At 44.4% G+C, this 26,698-nt stretch overlaps 1 protein-coding gene and 1 long non-coding RNA gene across 8 annotated transcripts in view; one reads left to right on the forward strand and one right to left on the reverse strand.

Annotated features, from left to right (window-relative positions):
* Positions 1–26,698, forward strand: part of DHX35 (DEAH-box helicase 35) — a 91,742-nt gene that overhangs the window by 55,607 nt on the left and 9,437 nt on the right. For 2 of the 7 annotated variants that reach the window (XM_001088680.5, XM_077951809.1), the window contains 8 exons: positions 2,936–3,031; positions 5,925–6,019; positions 7,779–7,856; positions 9,267–9,396; positions 12,422–12,503; positions 14,684–14,755; positions 18,220–18,331; positions 22,630–23,867. In XM_001088680.5, the coding sequence (XP_001088680.4) occupies positions 2,936–3,031; positions 5,925–6,019; positions 7,779–7,856; positions 9,267–9,396; positions 12,422–12,503; positions 14,684–14,755; positions 18,220–18,331; positions 22,630–22,674 (710 nt within the window). In that variant the 3' untranslated portion in view covers positions 22,675–23,867. Of the gene's footprint in view, positions 1–2,935; positions 3,032–5,924; positions 6,020–7,778; positions 7,857–9,266; positions 9,397–12,421; positions 14,061–14,683; positions 14,756–18,219; positions 18,332–21,364; positions 21,463–22,629; positions 23,868–26,698 lie in introns of those variants that run through there. The other 5 variants (XR_001447509.3, XR_013399939.1, XM_028828414.2 and 2 more) reach the window with 5 other exon arrangements.
* LOC144332168 (uncharacterized) lies at positions 15,049–18,533 on the reverse strand. The gene is made up of 2 exons (XR_013399951.1): positions 17,124–18,533; positions 15,049–16,274 (listed from the first exon to the last, which is right to left on the reverse strand). It is a non-coding gene; the product is annotated as an uncharacterized LOC144332168 (long non-coding RNA).

Here is a 26,698-nt window from a genome sequence, read left to right on the forward strand (position 1 = left end):
AGGTGCAGAGATCACATGGCGAGAGAGGAAGCCAGAAAGAGAAACAGAGGAAGCCAGGCTCTTTTAAGAACCTGCTGTCGTGGGAACTAATCCATTACTCACCCTGGGTAAGGGCATTAACCTGTTCATGAGGGATCACCCTCATGACCCATACACCTCCCACTAGGCCCCATCTCCCAACACTGTCACGTTGGGCATCAAATTGCAACATGAGCTTTGGTGAGGACAAACTACCTCCAAACCATAGCAGCTTCTTTCATTTAGTAAGATGTTTCCCAGGTTCCTTCATGTTGTAGCATATATTCGTACCTTATCCTTTTTTTCTCGCGGAATAATATTCTGTTGTATGGATATACCACATATTTTTTATCCATTCATTGGTTGATGGATATTTGGGTTGTTTCCATTTTTTGGCTAATATAAATAATGCTGCTACGAATATTAGCATGTAAATATGGTTTTGGTGAACATCCCCACCAGCAATGTATGAGAGTTCCAGTTTTTCCACATTGTTGCCAATGCTTGTAATTGTCTTTTGTGTTGTAGCCATCCTAGTGGGTATGAAGTGGTATCTCGGTTTTGATTTGCGTTTCCCTGATGAGTCATGATGTTGAGCACCTTTTCTTTTCTTTTTTTTTTTTTTTTTTTTTGAGACAGAGTCTCGCTCTGTTGCCCAGGCTGGAGTGCAGTGGCCGCATCTCAGCTCACTGCAAGCTCCGCCTCCCGGGTCTACGCCATTCTCCTGCCTCAGCCTCCCGAGTAGCTGGGACTACAGGCGCCCGCCACCTCACCCGGCTAGTTTTTTGTATTTTTTTAGTAGAGACGGGGTTTCACCGTATTAGTCAGGCTGGTCTCGATCTCCTGAACTTGTGATCCGCCCGTCTCGGCCTCCCAAAGTGCTGGGATTACAGGCTTGAGCCACCGCGCCCGGCCGAGCACCTTTTCATGTGCTTGCTGCCCATTTGTAAATCTTCTTTGGAGAAAAGTCTGTTCAAATCCTTTGCCCATTTTTATTTGTGCTATTGTGTTTTTAAATTGAGTTGAAGTTCTTTATATATTCTGGGCACATATTCTTATCAGGTATGTGGTTTGTAAATATTTCTCCCATTTCTATGGTTTGGCTTTTTACTTACATGTACTTACTTTTTACGTATTAGTATTGTCTGCAGTACAAAAATTTTAAGTTTTTGTGTGGTTCAGTTTATCTATATTTTTCTTTTTTTTTTTTTTTTGTTACGTGTGCCATTAGTGTCATGTCTAAGAAACTTGCCTAACCTGTAGTCATTAAGATCTTCTCCTGGGTTTTATAGTTTTGGCCCTTACATTAGGTCTGATCCATTTTGAGTTACTTTTTTGGTGTGGAGTGAGGTAGGGGTCCATCTTCATTCATTATGTTGATTTTACTTCTCTGTGAATATCCAGTTACTGATTTAAAAGAGCTCCAGTGATTTAAAAGACCTTCAGCTGGATTTACATAAGATCAACCTGGAGTGAATGTGTGTTGGAGAAGGTTTCCACCCCCTCTTCTCAAGCATGTAATAGGAACCGAAAGCATGTTTCCTGGGCTGATCTGTAGTGAGGATGAGAGAATATTGACAGCATAGGAATTTTTATTTGGGATGGTTTTTCTCCGGTCAAACAATGAAATTTAGAATATTTCCTATTTCTTCAATAGCGTAAATAAGCTGGAAAAGGTAGAGGGAGCCCCCCAGCTTCATTTAATTTCAAGCTGAATTATCACCTTTAAAGAGATGTCTTACTGAACTCTGCCTTACTCTGAGGTCTTGCAGCATTTAAGTAGTAAAACAGTAGTCTGTATCTTGGGGGTCTTGAGAATCCAATACCTGGATGTTGGCAAGTGTTAGAGCGCAAGGAGGGCAGCTGGGGAGTTGAAGGAGTCAGCCCAGTTCAGCAAAATGCTCAGGAGGCAGTCACATGAACAGGGCTGGTGTTGGCACCAGAGGGATCTGGGTTAGTGTTTAGATTCCAGGTTGCTGGCCTTGTAGTTGCTCATTGTTGTTCTCATGCTGCTAATAAAGAGACACCCAAGACTGGGTAATTAATAAAGGAAAGAGGTTTAATGAACTCAGTTCCACATGACTGGGGAGGCCTCATAATCATGGAAGAGGAAAGGCATGTCTTACATGGCAACAGGCAAGAGAATTTATGCAGGGGAACTCCCCTTTATAAAACCATCAGATCTTGCGAGACTTATTCATTATTATGAGAACAGTACGGGGAGACTGCCACTGTGTTTCAGTTATCTCCTCCTGGCCCCGCCCTTGACATGTTTACAATTCAAGGTGAGATTTGGGTGGGGACACAGCCAAACCATATCACTCATGTAGTATGAGAAGGGCACAGGACATGGGATGCCATCAATGCCATCCTGGCACATCTGTGGCCTGTCCTGTCCTGGAGGTGGAAGAAAGTCCAGACAGTGAGGGGACAAGGGAGATGGCAGAGAACCAGGAGAGTGGGGGGCCAGAAGCTGGCGAAGGGTAGTTCCAAGAAGCAGTGGCCAGCAGAGCTGAGTGCTGCCGAGGCTGTCAGGAAGATGCCTTGCGTTTGTCACTACCCGGTTGTTAGGTTGTTGGGAAGAGTGGTCTCTTTGGAGTAGTGGGAACAGGCGAGGCTGTTGTGGCTTGGGGAGAGGGTACAAGCAGAAGGCTGCAGGGCATTTCCTTATAATTAAGTCCTTGAATAGAAGTCTTTAAAAGTATCAGTGTTTAAAAACAGGGTATTCAAGAGTTCAGTGGAGATCTTTTCTTTTAATGTAATAGCACTCTAGTGTCATGGAGTTTGGTAGTGCATGAATCACCTTTTGGATACTTTCTTCTTTTTAGCATATATTTTCTTTTATTCTCTCAACAACTATGTGCCTTCCAACACAATGGTACCTGCCTTCTGATTTCTTTTGTTGTTCTTATGGCAGGTCTGGACAAAGACTGTCGCCTGACTGAACCGCTCGGCATGAGAATTGCAGAGTTTCCTTTGAATCCCATGTTTGCCAAAATGCTGCTTGAATCAGGTGGGTAGAGCCTGATAGCTTGAATTGATTTTATTTGGACTGTCAGAGGTGTTGTTTGCCTGAATTCTGAGCACCCTGGGGAAGAGGGTACAATATGGTAAAAAAGTATATATGTATCTGTAACATAACATTTATTGTTTTAACCATTTTAAATGTGTAGTTCTGTGATACAAAGTACATTCATATTGTTGTGCAACCATCAGCACCATCCATTTCTAGAACTTCTTCCATCTTCTCCGTTGAAACTCCATATTTGGTAAACACAAATTCCCTATTCTCTCCTCTGCCCAGCCCCTGGCAACCACCACTACTTTCTGTCTCTATGAATTTGACTACTCTAAGAACCCTCAGAAGTGCAATCACACAGTATTTGTCCTTTGTGACTCTCTTGTGTCTGTTAGCATAATGTCTTCCAGGTTCATCCATGTCGTAGTATGTGTTAAAGTTTTCTTTATTTTTAAGGAGGAATAGTATTTTATTGTATATCTATACTATGTTTTGTTTATCTGTTGACAGACACTTTGGTTGCTTCTAACTTTTGGCTGTTGTGAATAATGCTGCTATGAACATGGATACACAAATATCTTTTTGAGTCCCTGTTTTTACGTTTTTTGGGTATATAGCCAGAAGTGGAATTACTAAATCGTGATAATTCTTTAATTTTTAAAAATTTGTTTTTAATTAACAAATAATAATTGTATATATTTATGAGATACAGTGTGATGTTTTAATCTATGTACACATTGTAGATTCAACCAAGCAAATTAACATATTCACCAACTCACCAACTTATCATTTTTTTGTGCTAAGAATTTGTGCTAAGAATGTTAAAATTCTATTCTTTTAGCAATTTTGAAATATACAATACATTAACTGTGGTCACCATGCAGTGCAAAACCTATTCCTCCAGTCTAACTGAAACTTTGTTAGTTTCAGTTAGGGGATCTCCCAGCCTCTGGTGATCACCTTTCCACTCTCTGTTTCTATGAGATTGACTTTTTTAGATTCTATATGTAAGTGAGATCATACAGTGTTTGTCTTTCTGTGCCTGCCTTATTTCACTTGGCATAATGTCCTCCAGTTCCATTTATGCTGTTGTGAATGACATTGTTTTCTTCTTTTTTTAAGGCTGCATGTTATTTCATTGTGTGTGTACATATTTATATATACCACATTTTCTTTATTCATTCATCCAATGAATGGACACTTGGATTGCTTCCAAATTTTGGCTTTTGTAAATAATGCTGAAATGAATATGGGAATGCAGTTATCTCCTTGAAATATCAGTTTCAGTTCCTTTGGATATATACCTACTAGTGCGATTGTTAGAGCATATAAGTCCATTTTTAGTTTTTTGAGGTAGTGCCATATGATTTTCCATTAAGGGGTGTACCATTTTGCATTTCTGTCAGCAGTACACGAGGGTTCCAATTTCTTTGACTTCTTCAGATTTTCGTGAGGACATGAGTTCTAGGATAAAAGATCTGGAAGTCTTCTCATAATTAGAAATCAAAATCATCTAGAAAGTATAATTTGTTTTTTTACCCCTGGGAAAGATAGTTTAATTTTTTCTTGCTTTTGTCTAACTTTTATATCAACTGGCAATTTATGAAGATTCAGACCCAGTATGGGGAAAGCTAACTAATTATGTTTTGAAACAACCACTTGTCCTCAGGCTTCCGTTTAGAAACAGGATTTTTTTTTTTTTTTTTTTTGAGATAGTATCTCACTCTGTTGCCCAGGCTGGAGGGCAGTGGCGCAGTCTCAGCTCATTGCAACCTCTGCCTCCCGGGTTCAGTTCAAGCGATTCTCGTGCCTCAGCCTCCTGAGTAGCTGGGATTACAGGCGTGTGCCACCATGCCCAGCTAATTTTGTATTTTTAGTAGAGATGGGGTTTCACCATGTTGGCCAGGCTGGTCTTAAACTCCTGACCTCAGGTGACCTGCCCGCCTTGGCCTCCCAAAATGCTAGGATTACAGGTGTGAGCTACCGCACCTGGCCGAGAAACAGGATTCTAAGCGTGGACTGGGAAGTGCATCATTCATGAGGTGGGAGTCAGTGGGGAGATGGGACACGGGCAGTGCAGTGTGCTTTGCCTTGTGCCCTGGAGTGGTGATTGCTGCCGACTCTGTTTCCAGGTGCTCCAGCAGCCCCGCAGCATGCTTTGCTGGTCTAGTTGTGCCTTGGGCTTCCCAGCTGAGATGAACCCTTTTGAGAAGGAAGCCACTTCATAGAAGTGGTCAGGAGCAGAGAAGCAGCAGTAGGGGCACAAGCCTCTCATTCCCTGTCCCCTTCCCCTCTCGGACTTCCTGCCAGGATTCCAGATGTTCCCACAGGAGGGTAGGGAGCAGGTGTGGAGCTGACCTGCCCTTAGTGATGGGGCCAGTCTTGAGCTTGGCTTACAGTCAGAGTCCCTCATATTTCAGCTGCAGAGGGCAGTAACACCTTCTTTTTTGGAGTCCTTCAAGGCTACTGTTCATCTGGGCTACATATGGGACTTCACATTTGGCTGAGTGAAATATTTATATACTGTAAACTTTATTTTTTTGTTTTTATTTTTCTGAGAGAGGGTCTCGCTCTGTCACCCTGGCTGGAGTGCAGTGGCGTGAACTTGACTCACTGCAGCCTTGACCTCCCGGCTTTAAGCAATCCTCCTGAGTAGCTGGGCCACAGGCACATACCACCATGCCTGGCTAATTGTTTAATTTTTTGTGGAGATGGGGTTTTGCCATGTTGCACAGGCTTATATACTATAAACTTTAAAAAATTAAGCTATAGAAAAAACTTTATGTTCTTAGTCTTCAGTGTGGTGCAAGGAAAGTATCATAAAATGTCTTTCACTTCTTGTTGACACATTATATGGTTGAAACCAAACATGCTTTTTGTTTTACAGGAAACTTCGGCTGTTCTCAGGAAATTCTAAGCATCGCTGCCATGATGCAGATCCAGAATATCTTTGTGGTCCCCCCAAACCAGAAGTCCCAGGCAGTAAGTCAGCTCTGTCCCCAGGCTGTCTGTACCAGTCTCTTTCGCTTTGAGCTTTCCTTGTCAAAACTGTACCCAGGAACTGCTGAAGACAGAGCTGTACAAATGTGATCTGCTCATGTTTTGAGTGTTTATTGTGTGCTTGATGTTGTATCAGGCGTTTTGCAGGCGTCATTCCACTTTATCTTCATCGTAAACCTGGGAAGTAGATCTTATTATCATATTTTATTTATTTATTTATTGAGAGGGAGTCTCACTCTGTCGCTCAGGCTGGAGTGTAGTGGCATGATCTCAGCTCACTGCAACTGCACTTTGCCTCCCGGGTTCAAGCAATTCTCCTGCCTCCCATGTAGCTGGGATTACAGGTGTGCTCCACCACGCCTGGCTAATTTTTGTATTTTTAGTAGAAACGGGGTTTCACCATATTGGCCAGGCTGGTCTCAAACTCCTGACCTCAGGTGATCTGCCCGCCTTGACCTCCCAAAGTGTTGGTATTACAGGTGTGAGCCACTGTGCCCAGCCTATTATCATGTTTTAAAGATGGAGGCACAGAGAGGTTAGATAACTCATTTACAGTTGCACAGCCAGAATTGTTGGCTCTGGATTCACAGTCCAGAGCCCCACACCTTAACCATGGAAATACCAACTTCTAGTTTCTGTCAGGGAAATTGTCATTCAGACTGCTCTGCTAGAAACCTCGGTGGGCACATTAGTGACATAAGAAGTCAGGTGCCAGGGTATAGCAGGCTGATTCTGGGTACCACACGGCAGCATGGTGATATTGCAGGTGGATCATTATAAGCTAGAGAGATCCAATCCCCACCTAAGGCGCAGGCATCAGCAATGACTAATTGAGTGAACACTGGAAAGGTGGAAGGAGAAGTTTTGATACTGAAGAGTTAGATACTCAGACGTAAGGTGTGCTGATAGTGTTAGGTCAAAGATGAGTTCAAAGTCAGCTCCTGTTTGAGAGTCAGAGAATCAGGAGCCTTATGCATGGAGGGACTGAATTTGTATGTGTAATGAGGAGGAGAGAGACTTTCCTAGGGATTGTTGGAATCCTCCTTGTCAGTTGTATAACTATAGATTACAAAGTTTTTCTGCCTCTGTGCCCAGATGCTTATGTCTGTTTTTGTTTAGTTTTGTTTTTAATTAACCTGGAGGAGGAGAGGGATGAGAACACTAACATTTTATCAAATTTCTTTGCCAGATACTTTATAGCAAATTATCTTAATCCACAGCAATCTTGATAGATTTAGTTTCCTGATTTTACAGATAAGGAAGTCAAGGCTGAGAAAGGTTAAGTAACCAAGCTGCGTTCTTTCAGGATATGGCAGAGCTAGAATGCTGCAAACCAGTTCTTTCTGAATCCATAACCCACACACTATTCACCATGCAATATTATTTCCCAGTGCAAAAGGCTTACAGGAGTCAATTTCTTTCTTTCTCTTTTGAGACAGGGTCTTGCTCTGTTTCCTTTGGGTGGAGTGCAGTGGTGCAAACATGGCTCCTGGGCTCAAGTGATCCTCCCACCTCAGCCTAGTAGCTGGGACTTGGAGTCACACACCACCATGCCCTGCTAATTTTGTTTTTTTTTTTAGTTTTTGTAGTCATGGGGTTTACCTATATTGCCCAGGCTGATCTCAAACTCCTGGGCTCAAGCAATCCTCCCACCTTAGCCTCCCCAAATGCTGGGATTACAGGCATGAGCCACCACACCCAGCCAAGGGTCAAATTCTGAATGTTGCTTTATTCTTTCCAGGTTCGAGTGCACCGTAAATTTGCTGTGGAGGAGGGCGACCACCTCACTATGCTCAATGTATATGAAGCATTTATCAAAGTAAGCACAACTGCTCGAAGTGCCACCTCAACACACCACCTTCTGGAGGTGATCTAGGAAGGAGGATCCCAGAAGTTCAGTTTGTAAAGGAATGGCCAAGAGAGCACTTGATTTTCCTTTTAGATTTATTGCCAGTACTTCTAACTGGTGGGTCGGGCTTTCTGCCTGAGTTTGTGATGCTGTATTGCTGAGAAGAACACGGGAATCATTCACTGCTTTCCCTTGCTTGGAGATATGGTACACTAGTGGCAGGCCAGTGGCCCAGCCTCACGTCATCTCATATCCACCGCGTAGTAGACAGAAAGGCAACATTTGAATAGGAAGTTCTGTTACATTTTCTGAGAGCAACTTGTAGTCCTGGGTTGACTCTTCAAAGTTATGCCAGATGCCATGAGAAGACATTTAGTTGAGATCTGTGCATATTCACATATCCCACCTATATTTAGCTATAAGTGATGTTAATTTTTTATTGTTAATATTCTTTAAAACTAAGCAAATAATACAGCTTACAGTTCTCATAAAAATTGTTAATAAAGGTGATGAAAATGATGAAAAAAGAAACCTTACATAAAAGAAAGGGTATAGTATTTCAGATTTTTAATATTCATTTCTTAAATACTCTTTTAGAAGTGAAGAAATACTAAATTTTTGTTTACCAGTGATTTGAGGAGATGATTCAGTTGGTGAAATGTTTTCAGAAAAAAGAAATTCACCTCTTATTGAGACTTATGGCTTAAATCAGTTAAAATTCATTTGTACAGGCACAATGTATCATCTGCAATCTGAAGCTTTCTCTACCAGTAGAAAGTGGGTATAGGTCTACATTGTATTATTCTATGGTTGCCTTCTTGGAATATCTTTAATTACATTTTCTTTTTAAAAGCACTTTAACTTACAATATAATTTCAGAGGTACATTTCCACAGCAATAATTTACTCTAAGACATAATGATCATACTTATGAATGCAGAAAAAATTGAATACTATTGATAGAAAAATTTGTAAATTATTTCTACATTTGCAAGTGTCATATTGTTGGCCTCTAGTATAATAAAGTGATAAATTCAAGCATGCCAGAGAAGAAAAATTGATTTACAAAGAACCCCATGGAGAAGTGGTTCTTTCTGATAGTTTACATCTAATGAGGGTATTTAAGATGGAAACCATCTCTACGTGTCATTAAGTTCTCATTTGCCCTTTAGTGCAAAGAGTGAGGTTGCAGAGCAGTCAGATGTGTGCAAGGTTGTTAACATCTGTTTTGAGAGATGGGGCAAAAAAGGGCCAGTTCCAATCTTTAGATCTCATGCCATTGAACAGCACGTGGGGGAAGAGAGAAGAATGATCTTTACAACATAGACTTAGTCGAGAACACGTTTGTTTTCTAACTCCCTCTTTCTGGGTTGTTCTTTAGCACAATAAGAACTCTCAATGGTGTCAGGAACATTTCCTGAATTACAAGGGTCTTGTCAGAGCTGCGACTGTAAGAGAACAATTGAAAAAGCTTCTTGTCAAGTTTCAAGTGCCCAAGAAGTCTAGTGAAGGTGAGAAGAAACTGCCCCAGTTGGTGACTTCCCTTGCTTCATTCTGTTGAGTTGTCTTCCTAAAGTTTTCATGCTGGGCTGGTGTGAGGCAGCGTGACGTGCCTGTAACAACACTGGGTTTTATATTTTGAGTTGCCTGCGTCTATGAAAATCTAAAGGTCAAGTTACATATTTTTTCCAAGGAGGTCCATTTTTCTTTCTGATGGGCATTCTTACTAAGGGAATTTCATAGCCCATGACAATACTTAAGAATCATTAACAGTCACATCAGTGCACATGATGTCATTGATTTTCCCATGTAGGCTTTGCAAGAAAAATTACTTTTTGGTTGATGATATTAGTAGCTATTACATAAAAATTAAATTTTATTTTCAACGACAAGCATTATTAGAGCAAGTGCTGGGTGTTTAGCCTATGCAGTCACTAAGGGTAAGACAGAAAAGTACTATGTAAGACATAGTCTTAGTACTATGTAAGACATGGCCTCTAGCAGTGACAGTGACTACTGTTAATCAGGGACACGATAGGTTACACTGTGGCAGGGGTTCTCCAAATGTTGCTCAATCTCCCACTCTGTGAGGTGTCGGCAGTATTATCCTCATTTTACAACTAGTCATAAGATCCTAGGGAGAAGTTAGATTAAATTCAGGACAATGCAGCTGGTAAGGAGGAGAGCCAGACCTGTATGTGGCTCAGAAGTCTGCCCTTTTAAGGAAGTGACACACCCGCCTCAGCAGTCAGCTTGAAAGCCTACTGTGTGTACTCAGCTATATCCTCAGGTACTCAGCTATATCCTCAGCACCATTAGTACTTGGTAACATTTCCTGAGTGCTTATAAGTGGCCAGGCAGTACTCTGAGTGTTCCATGTGTTTGTTAATTTAATGCTCACAACAGCGCTGTGAAATGTGTGCTCTTTTCCCCATCTTATAGGTGAGAAAAGCATGGCTAAGAGGTAAAATATAACTTGCTGAAGTTACACAGTGAGGGTATGGTGGAGTCAGAACTTGAGCCCAGGTGGTTCCATTTCAGTCTTATTTTGTCTTTATACTAAGAGTAAGTGATTAAACAATGACTGAGTCTTGGCTTTTACTCTAAGGGAACAGTGCAATGAAGGGAGAGATTCATACGAATAGACAAAGTACTAAGATTATCAGTCCTCTTAGAAGTTAAAGTAGTACATACTTTAGTAATCATAGAAGGTGTGCTGGCAAATGTGGAAGGAATGCCAGGAAGAAGGAATCCAGAGGGGGCTGGCTTGGGAAGTCTTGCAGTTTCCTTGAGGTGTGGTGGGAGTCCGGTCACGCTTTGGGGTTTGGTTGAATTAGAAAATGGTGGCAAAGCGCACTCCAGGGACGGAGGACTGGAGACAAGTGCTTGGACTGAGGAGTGTATTAGATGCTCAGAGAATATTTGAGGGGTGAATATGCTCACAAAGGAGGGAAGAGTTGAAACCTGGGCCATTGAGCCATGTTGGAGTCATTGATAGAAACAGGAAGCTTACAAGGAGCGTGCAGTTGGAGACAGCTGGTCAAATGCCTGTCACCCAGCAGGTAGATGACAGCCTTACTTTACTTTAGCAATTGGTGTTCTTCACCTGTGTTTCATTATCAGACCCCTGCCCAGGAGAAAAGTTAAATTTAAATTCTACCCAGCCTGAGAAATTAAATACTTAAATAGTAAGGAATAAGATTTTGTAGGGTAAGATTGAGCTTTGGAGGGCCACAGTATCTAAGATACTTCCCTTCCCCTGCCTCCAAGAACCAGTTTTCACCCCTTTGGAAGTGGTATCACCCGATTAGAGTGCATATTTTACATGGAAATTTCTTATGGACAATGGGAGAGAAGAGACTGGGCATCGGATTAGATCATAGTTATACATATAGATTTGAGATTTATCAGCTCAGTGCTTAGGAACAATACAGAAAATCATGGAGACTAAATAAATTACATGTAAATTTAAAACATCTAAGTGTTAAAAAATAGAAAGCAATTAGTGAAAGATACTTTCAGCAGTCATGAGATGAAAATTAAAAAACTGTATTATAGAATTATTTTATTTAATATATTTAAGAAAAAACAGTTTTCAGGTTGATAAATGGGCTAAGGATTAGAACAAAAAATTCACAAAAGAAGAAATATGCCAATAGTAATCAAATAAATATAACATAAAAGAAGGTAACCCTTTTTGCCAAAACATTGCTAGTAAGAATGCAGTGGAACTGCCATTTTTATATATTGTTGATGGCTTTGGAGATAGTACCACCATTAGGGAACTTACTTACCAACATGCTATATTCCATTGGATCTAAGATACCATCATGTGTAAGAAACATTTTATGTATCACCAAGGGAAAAAAATGCTGCCAGTTATAATTGTAAAATGCTATCCTAATTTCAGTGAATTAAAGTTAGAAAAAGAGGCAGTCTTAAAATTGATGAGATATGGTATGCCATTAACCAAAAAATAACATTAGCCTTTTGCACAACAATTTGGAATGTATCTCATGGACATCATCTAATAGTGGGGAAGCTTTATTCATGGAAGATGTTAGCTGTAGCGACAGAAACAACAGTTAAAATGGAACATTTGAAAAATTTGAAGAATTACTTCAATTTTCAAACACTAGCTCACAACCACAGAAGTCACGTTGTATAGTATTTCCAGTTTGTGTTTTATAGAGAGAGCGTCATTGCCATATCACACTCTCTTACAAAGGAGTCCTGAGGTCACTGACCAGCCTGCAGAGCAGCACTCTTGGGTGGTCCAGCCATGTGTGGCTTAGGGGAGGTTGGAGGGGTTCCAGGTTCAAGGAGCAGACCAGCATAGTTCTCAGCAGTGGTTGTGGGGAGTGGGACCTCCTTAGACAGTGCTGGAAGGGCAGGGCTGGAGCCAGTTCAGGAGAGGGTTTCGAGGTGGCTTGAAGCAGCCTGGGGTGGTGCTGGGAGTGGATCCTGTGCCTTAGAGCACACGGAGCATAGGGCAGGCAAGGGTCTCACCCGCCTGTCTGTTGGCTGCCTGTGTAGGTGATCCGGATCCGGTTCTGAGGTGCATTGTCTCCGGCTTCTTCGCCAATGCAGCGAGGTTTCATTCTACTGGAGCTTATAGGTAACATGATACTTGGTGAAGTCATTTGTTAAAGGAACAGTCTTACAAATGACCCAGACCCCACAGAAAGCTGTGCAGAGATAGTAATTACATAATTATTTTTAATTTCTACCATGTCTCCTTCCAAAACTGAGTTGAGGTTAGTGACATAGCTTTAAGCAAAATATCTTGACTTTCTAAAAATGATTCTCACACATTCAGCTCATCTATATGTTGTGTGTTTTAGAAGGATGACAATTTTACATCTTGAGGCTGGTAATAATTCAATTCTAATGATAGACTAACATGACCTGAAGAAACCATTAAAAGTAATCTTTCCCAGATAAGTTACTTTTACAGTTGGCTAGTTTATTATGTCTTGAGAGATCTGCAGGACTGAAGTCCCCACCCACCCTGGTATAGTGTGGCCACGTCTGGTGTCTTTGGAGGTAGCCAAGTGTTTCTCATGTGCTCGGTGTGCCTCCTGCTACATAACCTGATTCTTCCAGTTCCGTTTTCTGGGCACAGAAAACCAGTGATCGTTGATGCCTTCCTAATGGTCTTTAGTATATTCAAATGCAGTGAAAACTCAGCATAGCTTCGCTTTCCTTTCTCCAGACTAATCATTCCAGTGCTTTGAATTGTTACTTTTAGTCTGTCTTTTGGCTCATTTTAGTTTCATAACCTCACTGTAGCCTGTTTAAAGTATAGCTATTACCATTTTCTGTTCTTTAATAAGAGCACACTCCAAAGAATTTCTCCCCAGCTCTTCTTCCTATGTGTTATTTTGTCATTAATTTTTTTTCCCTCAGAAAATATTACTGCCCTGTTATCTTGAGGTCAGCCAAGAGATTCCTTGTCCTGGGCTCCTGTTAATGAGTCCAGAATTGGACTGAGCCTTTTTTAATTTTGGCAGCTGGATCTGCTCCATTTAGTATCCTAGTAGCCGACTGTTTGAACTGCAGGATAGCACTTTATGTTGATCTCTAGTCTGTTCTCTTTGTTACTCCAGGCGTGTTGTAGCCTGTCAATATCATGATTCAGTTGCCCATTGTATGAGCTCACCTCCCCACTCTGAGTTGTCTGTATTTGAGGCAACTCGTGCATGTGGAGGTGATCCCCGCAGTGGCCTGAGATCTTCCCCAAGGAGTGCTGCCAGCTTGTCATCTTGATTGCTCCCACTCTCCTGGAGAGTTAGCAATTTCGACTAGTGTTTAGAAAATTCTTTTATCAGTGTCCTCAGCAACAGTGTGGGCTGCCTAAGAGGTTCCAGGCTAGTCATTCCTTTGAGACAACATTTAGTATTGATCAGCTCACCACCACCTGGTAGGACAGCCCAGGACCCCAGGACACTGGCTTTATTACAGCACCAACGAGGCGCTCTCCAGCACTTGAAGCGCTTCCCCCAAGAAACAGATCATTCTTCTGAGTTGGAATTGGAAGTACTATTTCAGAGAAATTAATAGTCCAGTATTGAGCTTTCTTTTTTTTTTTGAGACAGAGTTTTGCTCTTATTGCCTAGGCTGGAGTGCAATGGGGTGATCTCGGCTCATCGCAACCTTTGCCTCCCAGATTCAAGTGATTCTCCTGCCTCAGCCTCCCGAGTAGCTGGGATTACAGGCATACGCCACCACACCCAGCTAATTTTGTATTTTTAGTAGAGACAGGGTTTCTCCATGTTGGCCAGGCTGGTCTTGAACTCCCGACCTCAGGTGATCTGCCCACCTTGGCCTCCCAAAGTGCTGGGATTGTAGTAATGAGCCACCGCGCCTGGCTGTGAGCTTTCTTTTTTCATTATCATTACGTCCCCCTATAGTCATTATCTTTAGTATTTAACTTTGCTTTTTAGATTTTAGAAGAAATCACATGTGTTATTTCCATTCCAAAGGAAATTGTTTTGAAAGAGCACCTGCAGAAGATACACATAAACATAGGCAGAGCATTTTATTCCCAAATGTTTTCTCTGAGTGTCCAGATGTTGCTTTTCTCCTCTTCTCTTTTCCACATGGTTTATTGTTGACTTCTGGGGTGGCAGCCGGGGAGGGATTGAGAAAGGTTATAAGAGAAGATGGAGATAATTGTTTTGCTTGTGACAAGTTCAGTCTGCATGCTTTTTTTGGTAGTATTAAAAATATCTGTGGGAAAGTCTTGCTATAAGTATTTAAAATGTGCTTCAGACAAAAATTCTTCTATGTTCCAAGGACCATCCGTGATGACCATGAGCTGCACATACACCCTGCGTCAGTCCTCTATGCAGAGAAACCGCCTCGCTGGTAAGCATGTCCTGCTGTTTAGCCTGTGCCTGCTTTGAGCAGGGCCATGTTCTTGGTTTTCTCCTATACGTGTTTCTTGACATTGCCTCTAGAATTTCTGCTCTGGGCCGGTCGTGGTGGCTCATGCCTGTAATCCCAGCACTTTGGGAGGCCAATGCAGGCAGATCACCTGAGGTCAGGAGTTCAAGACTAGCCTGGCCAACATGGTGAAACGTCATCTCTACTACAAATACAAAAATTAGCCGGTCGTGATGGGCACGCCTGTAATCCCAGCTGCTCGGGAGGCTGAGGCAGGAGAATCGCTTGAACCTGGGAGGCAGAGGTTGCAGTGAGCCAAGATCACACCACTGCACTGTAGCCTGGGTGACAGAGCGAGACTCCATGTCAAAAAAAAAAAAAAAAAAAAAGAATTTCTGCTCTGGCAAAGATCTCCTTAAGCAAACAGTGATATTTGTCTACTCACTCATCCACTAAGCAAATGTTCATTTTCACCCACTGACTAGATGCTTAGCCCTGCACGAGGCACAGCTATGCAGAGATGAATTGGGATCCCAGCTCACAGTTTTTTTTTTTTTTTTTGAGACAGAGGTTCATTCTGTTGCTCAGACTGGAGTGCAGTGATGCTGTCTTGGCTCACTGCAACCTCTGCCTCCCAGGTTCAAGTGATTCTTCTGCCTCAGCCACCTGAGTAACTGAGACTATAGATGTGTGCAATCACACCTGGCTAATTTTTGTATTTTTAGAAGAGATGGGGTTTCACTGTGTTGGCCAGGCTGGTCTCCAACTCCTGACCTCAGGTGATCCACCCACCTCGGCCTCCCAAAGTGCTGGGATTACAGGCGTGAGCAACCGCACCCGGCCCCAGCCCACAGTTTTGACATAGAGACAGACACAGAGTCAGCTACCTTGGGGGAAGGGCCTAGTGGCGTGGATGAAGTGCTGGGCTTGGCACATCATGTGCCAGTGAGAATCAGGGCAGGCTTCATGGAGGAGATAACATTCATCTGAACCTGGAAACAAGAGTGTTCAGGCAGAAAGGACCCGGAGGGCGTTCCAGGTAGAGAAGTAGCAGGGCCAGAACCATGGAACATAAAGGAGCCTCTTGTGTTTGGAAAATGGGGAATCATTAGTATGGGTGGCCTATGAAATGGTGCTGCTCTGTAACACTGCCTGGGAAGAGAGAGGTAAGCACAGAAGTCTAGAGTCATCTTTATAGCATTTCAATGGTTAAGTTTAGGTTTGTCTTTAGACATCTTTATGGCATTTCAATAGTTAAGTTTAGGTTTGTCCAATTTAATAATAAAAATTGGGGACTTACATTTTTCTTGTTTACAATTTCATTTTTCTAGAATTCATTTATATTGTATTTTACCAATAAAAAGTATTGATTAAAAGTACTGATCAACCATGGATTGGATTTTGCTTTTTTGAGACAGTCGCACTCTGTTGCCCAGGCTGGAGTACAGTGGTGTAATCTTGGCTCACTTCAACCTCCACTTCCGGGGTTCAAGTGATTCTCCTGCCTCAGCCTCCTGAGCAGCTGGGATTACAGGTGTGTGCCACCACGCCCAACTAATTTTTGTATTTTTAGTAGAGACAGGGTTTTGCCACGTTGACTAGGCTGGTCTCAAACTCCTGACCTCAGGTGATCCACCTGCCTTGGCCTCCCAAAGAGCTGGGATCACAGGCATGAGCCACCATGCCCTGCCCAGGTTGGAAATTTTACAGACAACAACAATTTGTCCTTCTCCAGTTGGAAGATGGAGAAGCCCTGGGAAAAAGGGTGGGGCATGTGTGAAGAGAGGGAGAGAAGCTGGCGGTAGATTTGAAGGCAAGAAGGTCTGTGGTCAAACACTTTGTACCCTAGAACTGCAGCTTTCAAAGTGTGGTCTCCAGCCCAGCATCAGTATCACCTGGAAACTTGTATGAAATGCAGCTTCTCAGGCCATGCCAAGTTCCATTCAGTCAGAAACTGGACTAGGGCCCAGGACTCCATTTTAACAAGCCCTCCAGATGTTTCTGTTGGGCAGTAAAGTTTGAGTTCTATTTCCCTAGACCAAGGAATCAGATTTATCCTGTAGCCAGTGCAGACCTAGAAGTTTCTTAGGTTGAGAGCACCTTGGTCAATTCTGGGTTTAGAAATGTTACCCAGTGACCACACTAATGTGGCCAGGATATGCACACTCGTGTGTGCAGGAGAATTTCAAGAGTGCCCACATCTGTAATCTCAGCACTTTGGGAGGCTGAGGCCAGAGGATTGCTTGAGGTCGGGAGTTCAGTCCCAGCCTGGGCACCATAGCCAGACGTCAACTCTCAAAAAAAAAAAAAAAAAAAATTAGCCAGGCATGGTGGCACATGGCTGCAGTACCAGCTGCTCAGGAGACTGAGACAGGAGGATCGCTTGAACCCAGGAGGTTGAGGCTTCAGTGAGCCATGATTGCACCACTACATTCTAGCCTGGGTGACAGAGCGAGACCCAGCCTTTAAAAAAAAAAAAATTACTTTTTTAAATCAAGAGAGATGCAAAACCTCAGTTTTAGATCCTTTTTTTGCTGACTTTTGGGTGGTTAAATTTGGGAGTTGCTTAAAAGAGAAAGGCTTTTCTTTTTCTTGCTTCATTCCTAAGGAGCTCTGAAGGGCAAAGAAAGGTTGGGGAAATAGAGCCAGCCTGAAGCAGCGCCACACCGTTCAAGTGGCAAAGAAAGGGCTCCCCCATCACGGCCGCTTTGCAGGGGGTCCTCCTTTTTCCTTTCGTCAGCTGAGATTCGTTTACTGGTTTTTGAGGAGTAGGGAACCGCAGTGTGGCTGGTGTGTTAATAGTTACGCGGGAAGCCCTGAATCAGCACTTGGGATGTTTTGGAAACTAGTATCTACTCATATGCACACCTAAAATCTGGGGACTGGATATTATGCTCTTGGCTCTTTGGTTGTCTATTACCTGAGCCTCAGAAACATTTTTTATAATTTATTTACAATGCAAGATGAGTTTTGACAAATGTGTATACATGTAACCTGGACCCACATAAGTTATACAATGTTTTTATCATTTTAGAAAATTCCTTTGTGTCTCTTTACAGTCAGTTCCCAGCCTCTTTCAGAATCAGGCAAGCCTTTGCCTCTATTTCTGCATTTTCTAATAAAGTCATTAGGCTCAGTTCAGAGTTCTGTAAATGCAGATGCAGGATCCAGAAAGGTCCTTCGCGGATAACTGAGATGTCCCAGAAGTCATTTAGGATTTAGAGTCTCATCTGAAAAATGGACACACCATTACCCAGCACTTAGGTCTTGAGGCTTTGGTGAGCAACATAAATGCATGTGTTTAGCACAGTGTCTGGCACACAGAGTAGAACCTGTTAAAGGAAACAGCATGTCTAACTGTGGATCCTGACTGTCATCAAAAGAGGGTGGTTCCTGACTGTCATCACAAGAGGGGGAAATTAGCTCATGTTTCTTTCTCATTTCAGGGTTATCTATAACGAAGTTATACAGACCTCCAAGTATTACATGAGAGATGTGACTGCCATTGAATCGGCCTGGCTGTTGGAGCTGGCTCCACACTTTTATCAACAAGGAACGGTAGGAATGAACAGAGCCTGTGTCCCAGCCACCTGTTAGCAGCCTCTCCATGTTTTTAAATGTACTCTTTTTCTCCAATTTAATGCCCTATGTGTGTTCCTCCTAGTGGTGCATAGGGTGGAAAGGCTATTACCATATCCCCAAAACATTCTGAGAAAGCACTCTAGCGTTTAATTCATAGTGAAGTGCAATTAAAAATAAATCCCCCTAACCTCATAAGAAAAAAAAAAAGGTATCGCTTTTTCTCCTTTTGTTCTTCCAAACTATTTCTCTTTTATTTTTATTTTTATATTTTTTTGAGACAGAGTCTCACTCTGTCGCCCAGGCTGGAGTGCAATGGCGCGATCATGGCTTACTGCAACCTCCGTTTCCTGGATTCAAGCGATTCTCCTGCCTTAGCCCCCGTGTAGCTGGGATTACAGGTGTGTGCCACCACGCCTGGCTCATTTCTTTCTTTCTTTTTTTTTTTTTTTTTTGTATTTTTTAGTAGAGACATGGTTTCACCATGTTGGCCAGGCTGGTTTCAAACTCCTGGCCTCAAGTGATCCACCCACCTGAGCCTCCCAAAGTGCTGGGGTTACAGGTATGAGCCAGCAGGCCTGGCCTGAGCGAATTAAAACATTTTTTTCAGGGATGGGGTTTCACTATGTTGCCCAGGCTAGTCTGGAATGCCTGGGCTCAAGTGGTCCTCCTGCCTTGGTCTCCCAAATTGCTGGGATTACAGGTGTGAGCCACCATGCCCACCAGTTCCTTTTTTATTTTTATCTCTTTATTTTTGAGACAGAGTCTTGCTCTGTCATCCTGGCTGGAATGCAGTGACACAGTCTCAGCTCACTGCAACCTCTGCTTCCTGGGTTCAAGTGATTCTCCCACCTCAACCTCCCTAATAGCTGGGATTACAAGTGTGCACCACCATGCCTGGCTAATTTTTGTATTTTTAGTATAGACAGGGTTTCGCCATATTGGCCAGGCTGGTCTTGAACTCCTGACCTCAGGTGATCCGCCCGCCTGGGTCTCCCAAGGTGCTGGGATTACAGGTGTGAGCCACCACGCCCAGCTCCTTTTTAAAAAGAGTTACAGCCCTGGGCTGTTTGTTGCCTGAAAATACTTGCTTTACATATTTTGCCCAAGTTTACTGTTGTTTACAGCAGAAGGGAAAGTCTGAAACCTTTTTCTCCATGAGGGCCAGAATTGGACTACACAGTGTTTTCAAAGCGTTATTTGAATTGATTGCCACATTTAAAAATTGGGAGATTTCATATTAAACATGAATTTCTGGTTTATCTTGAAAGACATGGTTAGTCTGGTAACACTAGGCCTGAGTTCCTGCGTGGTGGCATCACGGGCTTAGGGGTGGCTGCCTGCCGTCAGTGACATCGCCAGGTGCCACAGCCCCACTTGCTTACTTGCCTGCTCCACTCTTGGAGACATTTGAATTTGTGACCCTGTAAATGGAAGAATCTCCATCTCTCCCACTCCAGCAAAGTCAAGGGAAATTGCCCTCTCAAAATTTTATAATATTTTTATCTAATCAAACAAAAACCATTTGACACCTTTATAGTTCTTCACACATCCCAATTCAGATATTTCAGCTAGAAAGCACATCAGCCTGCAGGGACTGATAAAAATGCAGAGTGTTGTCTTTGCTGAATTAGGTTGATAAGAAGAAACCTGGTGAAAGAAAGTCTTTTCCTTCAAAACCTCTCAGGTGGAAAGCAGCAGACTTCAGGCGTCCAAGAGAAGGGATTAGAAAGGTAAACTAGTGGTTGAAAGAGGAATGGTGCAGTGGTCAAAGTGCCTGTTCGAGTGAGAAGATGCAGACAGCCAGAGAAGGATAAGCCTGAAATTGTCTTGGATTCATTTAGACTCTTGGAAACAGAATTAGCCCAGAAGCTGAGTCATTTTCCCTTCTCAGCTCAAAATTCCAGTTTCTTTAGGTCAAACCCACAAAATTAAAGAGCAAATAGCTTCAGAAGTTTGAAGAAAATGACAAGCCCAGATTTCTGCATCTGTCTCTTCTCTCCAAATGGCTTTTTTTTTTTTTTAAGCCCATCACCTCCACTGTCATCAGAGTATTTTTAGAGAGGCTGTGACAGACCTTTCGAAATCACCTAGTGCGGCTGAGGACAGTGGCTCACGCCTGTAATCCCAGCACTTTCGGAGGCTGAGGTGGGCAGATCACATGAGGCCAGGAGTTCGAAATCAGCCTGGCCAACATGGTGAAACCCCGTCTCTACTAAAAATACAAAAATTAGCCGGGCATGGTGGCATGTACCTGTAATCCCAGCTACTTGGGAGGCTGAGGCAGGAGAATCACTTGAACCCAGGAGGTGGAGGCTGCAGTGAGCCGAGATCACGCCACTGCACTCCAGCCTGGGCGACAGAGTGAGACTCTGTCGAAAAAAAAAGAAATCACCTAGTACAACAATCTCATTGTATAGTGATGGTCCCCAAACCACAGAGAAACTTGTGTTATTTCTTAACTGTATAGTCCAAGGGCACTTCTACTGTAAACTTGTCCAAAGCAGATTGATTTCTCAGAGAGCCTCCAGATCTGCAGGGGTTGCCCATGTACGGTAGATGTTCCTTTGTTGAACACAGTACAGCGCCTCGCAACCATCCACAGCCCACAGATCATTTGCAGCTCTGTTCCTGGCACCTTTGGAGACTTTCCATCACTGCTGTTTTTCGGAATGTTGCTCTCACCCTGTGTGGAGGCCTGAAATGGTTCAGAGTCAGCTTTGTTTATATTCAACATTCTTCCCAGAAACAAGCACCAAAAATGGCCCCACAGGCACAATGGCGTCATCTCCCATCCCCAAGCTAAGGCCGTGGATGTCTAACATTAGCTGTAGGGGTTATATCAGGTGATGTGTAGAGAGGAGAGAATTCAGAGAAATTCAGCAAGACCTACAGCTAGACAGGGGAAGAACGGGGTGGCCTATTCAGAGATTTGCCTTCTGGCTTTTAAATTATTTTTCCTTGGCCGGGCGCGGTGGCTCATGCCTGTAATCCCAGCTCTCAGGGAGGCAGAGGCAGGAGGATAACTTGAGCCCAGGAGTTTGAGACCTGCCTGGGTAATATAGCGAGACCCCGTTCTCCACAAAAAGGAAAAAAAAAAAAAAGATAAATTATTTTTCCTTATTCTCAGAGATATCTTCATTATTAGGGAAAACTCCTTTAACGTGGCCTTTGCAAGAGTCTGTAGTGATCCTCCCTCAGGTGTAAGCAGATAGAAAGTCTGAGTTCTCATAGCTCATTTAGACCTGGGTCCCGTTCGCTCTGTTGTCTCTCACGTCACACTTTTTGGTGCGCTGTGTCTCCATTTTGTCAGGGCCTGCAGTTCTCTCTGGGGGCGATGCGGCTTGATGTTGTGAGGCCGTATGGATGTGCTAAGGAGTGGGCACACCGGCCCTGGAGCAGGCGGGGTGGGCGCTCTCGTGTGAGGCTCTCACTATGTGTTAGGTGGCACGGCTCAGGGATCTCTTGGTTATTGATGATTAGTAATGGGCTGTCGGGGTATCCCAGTTGATGAGTGGAGGGAGGTCTTTCGTTAAAAGCTTATATTCACACACCCTGGTTCAAAGTTATATTTAAGGATTTCTGCCACTTTCAGCTTTGCTTTAGAATGTAAAAAATACTTCATCTTCCAATCCTATTATCTGATGCCTATGATTATAATGTTGTGCTTCATGGTATTCATAATGGTAGAAAGTGACATTTCTGGGGGAAAAAAAAGTGTCACTAGGAGGTGTCCTTTCTGTCTTCCCAGCAAGCTTGTACCCTCCATGTGGGCAGAGGCCGTGTCTTTATCTCCTCCTTGAGCCAGGTACTCCATGGGTACCTGGCGTGTTGAGACACTGGGTAAATTGACTTCCTTGTTCCTAAAGAGAGGATACTTTTTCTTGACTGTTGTCAGGAACTTCCTGGAGATTTGAGGTCACTTCCAGCCTGAGCCCAGTCTCCTGAGCACAGGTGTCTGGCTGCGGTGCTGTCCTCTAGACTGGGGCAGAAGGAGAGCCGTGTCTCAAAAAGAAAACCTTGCCTTGACAGCTTCTGCAGAGCCCTGTATAACCAGCTTCAGCCACTGTGGCTCGGGTTGCTGGCGGCTGACTTAAGGTCTGCTTCTTCATTGGCCACTTGGGCTTTTTCCTTCCACGCTCTTTCATGAACAGCATTTACTGGGAAGGTGTGGACCAGATGGAAGATTTGATGTGGTCATTCATAAGGGGAGTATGTTGCAGTCTGCTTTCTTTGTCTAATCAACCCCAACTGGAGTGTCTTCTCTTCTCTTGCAGCACCTGTCCCTGAAAGCCAAAAGGGCCAAGGTCCAGGACCAGTGAGAGGAGCCCACAGCCGCAGCTGCAGGGACTGCTGGTGTCCTCTCCTCCATGCTGCTGTCCCTGGCCCCAGGTGGGGTGAGCTGGCACCAGCTCCTGTAGAATGTTTGGTTGCTCTGAAGGGGGCTGCGGCCTGTTCATTATCCCTTTCTTCCTACTGCCCACAGCATTTGCATCCTTGCTGGGATCCTGGAGGACTCTGTGCATGGGCAGACATCCTTCTGTGCTGCAGCGGGCAGAGTGGGAGTTGGCTCACTCAGCACGCTCACTAACCCAGCATGCCACTTCCAGCAGGCACGCAGTCCTGGCCCAGCTCTGTGGGAAACAAGGAGGAAAGTGAAGGCTGAAATACCATGTGGGGTGGACAGAGGAATGGTTTGCTGGGGCCACGGCTGTGTTAACCAATGAGGTCCGCTGCCAAGTTTGTGAACAAGCGTGTATCTACAAAGGAACGAAACATCGGGGATCTCTGCCAAAACCACCAAGAGGCATGTCTGATGGGCACAGGGGCTCCCAAACCCAGTGGCTTCTGTCTGTCCTCAGCCCTTGTCCCTGTTTATCTGCAGCCAGGAGATTTGCAAGGGATTGGTGATTGACAGAGAGGACTCGTGCGCTGTTTTGTGTTCGCTGAGGATTTCTGTTTCACAAGTGGGCTTAGCGTCTTCTCAGTGCAGTGCCAGGTCCTGGTGCCATACTAGCTGAGCACTCAGAAGAGCCAGGTCCTGGTGCCACACTAGCCGAGCACTCAGGAGAGTTCATCAGCTCCGATCCCACAGGGTCTCCTCTTTAGCAGGGATTCACAACAGTTTAGACGCCCTAAACTTCTGTAGCTCAGGAACATAACTGGTATATTTGTTTTTTTGTTTGTTTGCTTGGCGTCTTGCAAGAGCACGCGGGGGTGGTTCTTCCAGCAGGCACTGGTTTTGTTGCCCCAGGGCTGCTTTGCTGTGATGATGATTGCATTTCAACACATGCCAGATGCAGATTTTTTTCCCCCTTACTGTTTCAATGACCTTTATTTTAAAAACACATAGCTTGAAAATTTATTTTTGTACTGATATTAGTTTGGATGTGCCACTTTTGGCACCAAATGTGTATGTCATTTTTATTTCCATTTTATAAACATGTAAATAATAGTGATAACTTGTTAATAATAGTAAACCTTTATACCTAAAGTAAATATATTCCCTCCCACAGCTGGTTCTCATGGTCTATATGTGAAGATGTTCTAATGAATTGTTCGGAGTGAGGGCCTCACATTAGCTAAGAAACTTAATGCTGTGGCATACAGCAGCTTTGGGATCTCAGGGACACAGGAAGCCCCCTAAAGCAAGATGATGTGACTGAATGACCTCAAGACCTGATTAGAGTAAACTGTGGGACATTAAAAGAAGTCCCAAAGAGGTGCTAATTCTTGCCATTTCCAATTGGGATCTCCCTGTAGAGAGGTCAGAAACATTATTTTTCAAGCTTGGCTTTAGGACTGGGGCTGATCCTACAAAGCTTATGTGGTGGTGGAAGGGGAGGTACAGGGTTCACACCCTCAGGTTGGAGACCAGAGTCCACCGGGAGCCTGGACAGTCTGGAGGGAGCACCCAGAGGCAAGCCCGTCCCTGCATGCTGCCCCTACCCCTGGGCCCCTGATCCTGAGCACATGCCTCCCCTCTGTCCCTCCACTTCTCAGAGGGCAGCGCTCCCCCGGGGACACCTCCCATTGTTGTGTCCTGTGTTATATCACAGTCTGCGATGGGTGGGACAGCTGTCCGAAGCAACTGCGAAATCCTGGGCCCATGGGGAGTCCCCTTTACAGTAGTGGTGAACACCAGGCTGGGACCACACAACTCGCCAGGGAGTGGGGCCCGGCCTGGGTGAGAGAGATGAGAGCTTTTGACTTTGTTTGTTGCAGATCTGTATCCCTATTCCCATTGTCGGCCCACAGATGTGACAGCAGGGCCTAGTACCTCACAGTACTAGTAGTTCCACAGAATTCGTCCCTTTGGGCTCCACACAGGTCTTCAGATACTGCTAGTGCAATTACCCACAGCATTGCTGTGTCTTCCCTTTGGAGCAAGTGAGAGGGCAGAGAGAAGCTGGCGCTGGAAAGCATGGAGGCGGTGGTGCCCTGTAGGCCCAGAGATGGCAGCTTTCTGTGTTGGTGGCTTGCAGAGACCCTGCCAGTTCTCTGCCACAGCTGGTTTCTGCAGGGGTTGGACATTGTTGTCATGGGGAGCCCCTGGTTCAGCCAGCGCACGGCTCAGTCCAGCCAGCAAATGTTGAGCCCTCAGGCCATGTGCATGGCACAGGAATGAGGTGGAGATGCTTGACAACAAATAACCAGATGAGTGGACCAGGATGGAGCTGGGCACGCGAGAAGGACAGGGTGGCAGGAGATGGCAGAGGTCCAGTAGGGGTTGTTAAGGCCAGGGCTGTATCCACAGAGACTGCCCCACGATAAGATGCTTTCCTGGTGAGAGGACAGACCGCTCTCATGTTCTTGCCTGGCTATACCTGACTGCTGAGCATTTCACGTGGGCCATGAACTTGGAGAGCTGCTTAGTGCCTCAGCTCCATGCTCCCATCTCCACTGTTTTGTCCTGGTGTCAGCACAGCCTGCTACCAGTGCTGCTCCAGTTTCATGGGCCAGGCCCTGCGATTCAGTCCTGGATTGTCCCCAGCACCCCAGCCCTGCCCTCAGCTCTGTTTTCCAGGGACTTGCTGGAACAGGGTGTTTCCTTGCCTGCCCTCAGCTCTGTTTTGCAGGGCCCGGCGCTGACAGCGTGTGGCTGACACATCTAGTCTGAGCAAGGACGTCTGCTGCTGACCAGAGGGTTGGGTGGCTGGGGGAGAGAAGCTCAGGCCAAGGGGCCTAAATCTGGAAAACCATGAGACTCCATCCTGGAGCCACAAGCCTGGATGTCTGGCAGTGAGGCCGGGGAAGCTGTAAGTTATCAAAGCCCCATCTCAGGTGGTTCTGATGAAGTGGTGGGCTTGGGAATCCTGGGGACAGGAGTTGAAGATGTGAAGACATGCAGCCCAGTGGACAGGTAGCCCCCGCCGGGGAGATCAGAGCGTCAGGTCTGAGTGAAAGCTGATAAATTGTTTCTTCACAAGTGTGCTTAGACCCCAGCCCAGTCCCCCTCATCTGTTTCCCCAGAACACAGATCTGCGGGCTTGGGATTCGACCCCAGGCAGGTTGTGGCAGCAGGCATCAATGTCAGCCCACTATGAATTTTCCTGAGTCCTGCAAAAATGAGTAATCTGTAGTAATGAGCATTTTATAAAGCTTAAGTTTATTCTCTATAAAAGACCATCCTTTAGTGTTTTTTATTTATTTATTTATTTATTTTGAGTCAGAGTCTTGCTCTGTCACCCGGTCTAGAGTGCAATGACATGATCTTGGCTCCCTGCAACCTCCCCCTCCTGGGTTCAAGTGATTCTCCTGCCTCAGTCTCCCGAGTAGCTGGGATTACAAGCACCTGCCACCACACCCGGCTAATTTTTGTATTTTTAGTGGAGACGGGGTTTCACTGTGTTGTCCAGGCTGGTCTAAACTCTGACCTCAAGTGATCCGCCCGCCTTGGCCTCCCAAAGTGCTGGGATTACAGGCGTGAGCCAGCGTACCCGGCCATCCTTTAGTCTTCTTGGTGCTAAGATGCTTTTAGGAAATGATGGTGACAGTAGATGGTGGTTTTATTTTTTAATGTTTTCTTTGGAATCAACAGTTGTTCATCTGTCACCCAATTAAAAACCAATTCAAAACGATGAAACAAAAACTGATGTAATCCTCAAGTCTGGGAACTACTGGGTTGTGGCTGAGTGGGCCAGGCAGGGCATCTGGCAGCATCAGCACCAAGATCATCGTTCTGGGAAGTGGATCTGAACTGCCAAGCACCCACCTGGGTTTCAAGTGAACTTTGGCAGTGCTGGGGGACATTTCTATCCCCTGGAAGAGTTCGAGTTGGCAGGTCTCAGCCCCATATCCCTTCTTCACCTCAAGATAAGATCACATACTTTCCGCTCTGCAATG

This window comes from Macaca mulatta, chromosome 10 (genome assembly GCF_049350105.2).
Source record: "Macaca mulatta isolate MMU2019108-1 chromosome 10, T2T-MMU8v2.0, whole genome shotgun sequence".
NCBI lineage: Eukaryota > Metazoa > Chordata > Mammalia > Primates > Cercopithecidae > Macaca > Macaca mulatta.